At 39.4% G+C, this 2,500-nt stretch overlaps 1 protein-coding gene across 1 annotated transcript in view; it reads left to right on the top strand.

Moving 5' to 3' along the window:
- The window catches only part of LOC123507027, a 15,344-nt gene that overhangs the window by 7,170 nt on the left and 5,674 nt on the right, over positions 1-2,500 (top strand). The window contains exon 3 of the mRNA XM_045259531.1: positions 1,737-1,937. Coding sequence (XP_045115466.1) covers positions 1,737-1,937 — 201 coding nt within the window. The remainder of the gene's footprint in view (positions 1-1,736; positions 1,938-2,500) is intronic.

Below are 2,500 nucleotides of genomic sequence, written 5' to 3'. Positions count from 1 at the left end.
TATCTTAAAACACCCCAAAATATCTTAAAACACCCTCAAAACACACTAAAATCTCTTAAAACACCCTCAAATGTCTTAAAACACCCTCAAAACACCCTAAACTATCTTAAAACACCCTCAAAACACGCCAAACTATCTTAAAACACCCTCAAAACACCCCAAACTATCTTAAACACCCTCAAAACACCCCAAAATCTCTTAAACACCTCAAAACACGCCAAACTAACTTAAAACACCCCAAAATGTCTTAAAACACCCTCAAAACACCCCAAAATCTCTTAAAACACCCTCAAAACACCCCAAACTATCTCAAAACACACCAAAATATCTTAAAACCCCTCAAAACACACCAAACTATCTTAAAACACCACAAAATATCTTAAAACACCCTCAAAACACACCAAAAACCCTTCAAACACCCTCAAAACACCCCAAAAACCCTTCAAACACCCTCAAACCTAACTAACAAGGCTGTATTGACCCTCTCACAACACCAGGTGAGCGAGTTTGACCCCTTTATTGAGTGGACAGACGGACACTGCTAAACTACCTTAAAACACTCTCAAAACACACCAAACTAACTTAAAATACCCCAAAATGTCTTAAAACACCCTCAAAACACCCCAAAATCTCTTAAAACACCCTCAAAACACGCCAAACTATCTTAAAACATCCCAAATGTCTTAAAACACCCGCAAATGTCTTAAAACACCCTCAAAACACCCCAAACTATCTCAAAACACACCAAAATATCTTCAAACACCCTCAAAACACACCAAAAACCCCTTAAACCTAACTAACAAGGCTGTATTGACCCTCTCACAACACCAGGTGAGCGAGTTTGACCCTGAGTGGACAACACACTGCCAAACTATCTTAAAACACTCTCAAAACACACCAAAATCTCTTAAAACACCCTCAAAACACGCCAAACTATCTTAAAACACCCCAAAATGTCTTAAAACACCCTCAAAACACGCCAAACTATCTTAAAACACCCCAAAATATCTTAAAACCCCTCAAAACACACCAAAATCTCTGAAAACACCCCAAAATGTCTTAAAACCCCCTCAAAACACACCAAAAACCCTTCAAACACCCTTAAAACACACCAAAAACCCTTCAAACACCCTCAAACCTAACTAACAAGGCTGTATTGACCCTCTCACAACACCAGGTGAGCGAGTTTGACCCCTTTATTGAGTGGACAGACGGACACTGCCAAACTATCTTAAAACACTCTCAAAACACACCAAATTATCTTAAAACACCCCAAAATGTCTTAAAACACCCTCAAAACACACCAAACTGTCTTAAAACACCCTCAAAACACACCAAACTATCTTAAAACACCCTCAAAACACCCCAAAATGTCTCAAAACACCCTCAAAACACACCAAACTATCTTAAAACACCCTCAAAACACGCCAAACTATCTCAAAACACCCCAAATGTCTTAAAACACCCTCAAAACACACCAAACTATCTTAAAACACCCTCAAACACACCAAAATCTCTTAAAACACCCCAAAATGTCTTAAAACACCCTCAAAACACCCCAAACTATCTTAAAACACCCCCAAATGTCTTAAAAACACACCAAAATCTCTTAAAACACACCAAAATATCTTAAAACACCCTCAAAACACACCAAAAAATCTTCAAACACCCTCAAAACACACCAGAACCCCTCAAACCTAACTAACAAGGCTGTATTGACCCTCTCACAACACCAGGTGAGCGAGTTTGACCCCTTTATTGAGTGGACAGACGGACACTGCCGGTTTGTGTACCCGATGGAGCAGGAGGAGGCCAAGCGACACTCTTCTGGCTGGGCAATGAGAAACACGAACAATCACAATGTTAATATATTGAAGAAATCCTGCCTTGGAGTAGTGGTGTGTTCCCTAAGGTGTACACTTGACGGTGGACTGAAGGTAAGAGTGTGTGTCTGTGTGTCTGTGTGGTTTTGAGGGTGTTTTGGGGTGTTTTTGTGGTGTTTTTGGGGTGTTTTGAGATGTTTTGGGTGTTTTGAGGAGTGTTTTGAGATGTTTTGAGGGTGTTTTGGTGTTTTGTGTTTTAAGATGTTTGGGTGTGTTTTAAGATAGTTTTGGGTATTTTGTGTTTTAAGATGTTTTGGGTGTTTGAGGGTTAAATTCAAAACATGCCAAACTGTCTTTCAAAACATGTCAAACTGTCTTAAAATGCCCTCAAAACATGCCAAACTGTCTTAAAATGCCCTCAAAACATGCCAAACTGTCTTAAATGCCCTCAAAACATGCCAAACTGTCTTAAAATGCCCTCAAAACATGCCAAACTGTCTTAAAATGCCCTCAAAACATGCCAAACTGTCTTAAAATGCCCTCAAAACATGCCAAACTGTCTTAAAATGCCCTCAAAACATGCCAAACTGTCTTAAAATGCCCTCAAAACATGCCAAACTGTCTTAAAATGCCCTCAAAACATGTCAAACTGTCTTAAAATGCCCTCAAAACATGCC

This window comes from Portunus trituberculatus, chromosome 2 (assembly GCF_017591435.1).
Source record: "Portunus trituberculatus isolate SZX2019 chromosome 2, ASM1759143v1, whole genome shotgun sequence".
Lineage (NCBI taxonomy): Eukaryota > Metazoa > Arthropoda > Malacostraca > Decapoda > Portunidae > Portunus > Portunus trituberculatus.
This window is presented reverse-complemented; position numbering and strand designations above follow the sequence as displayed.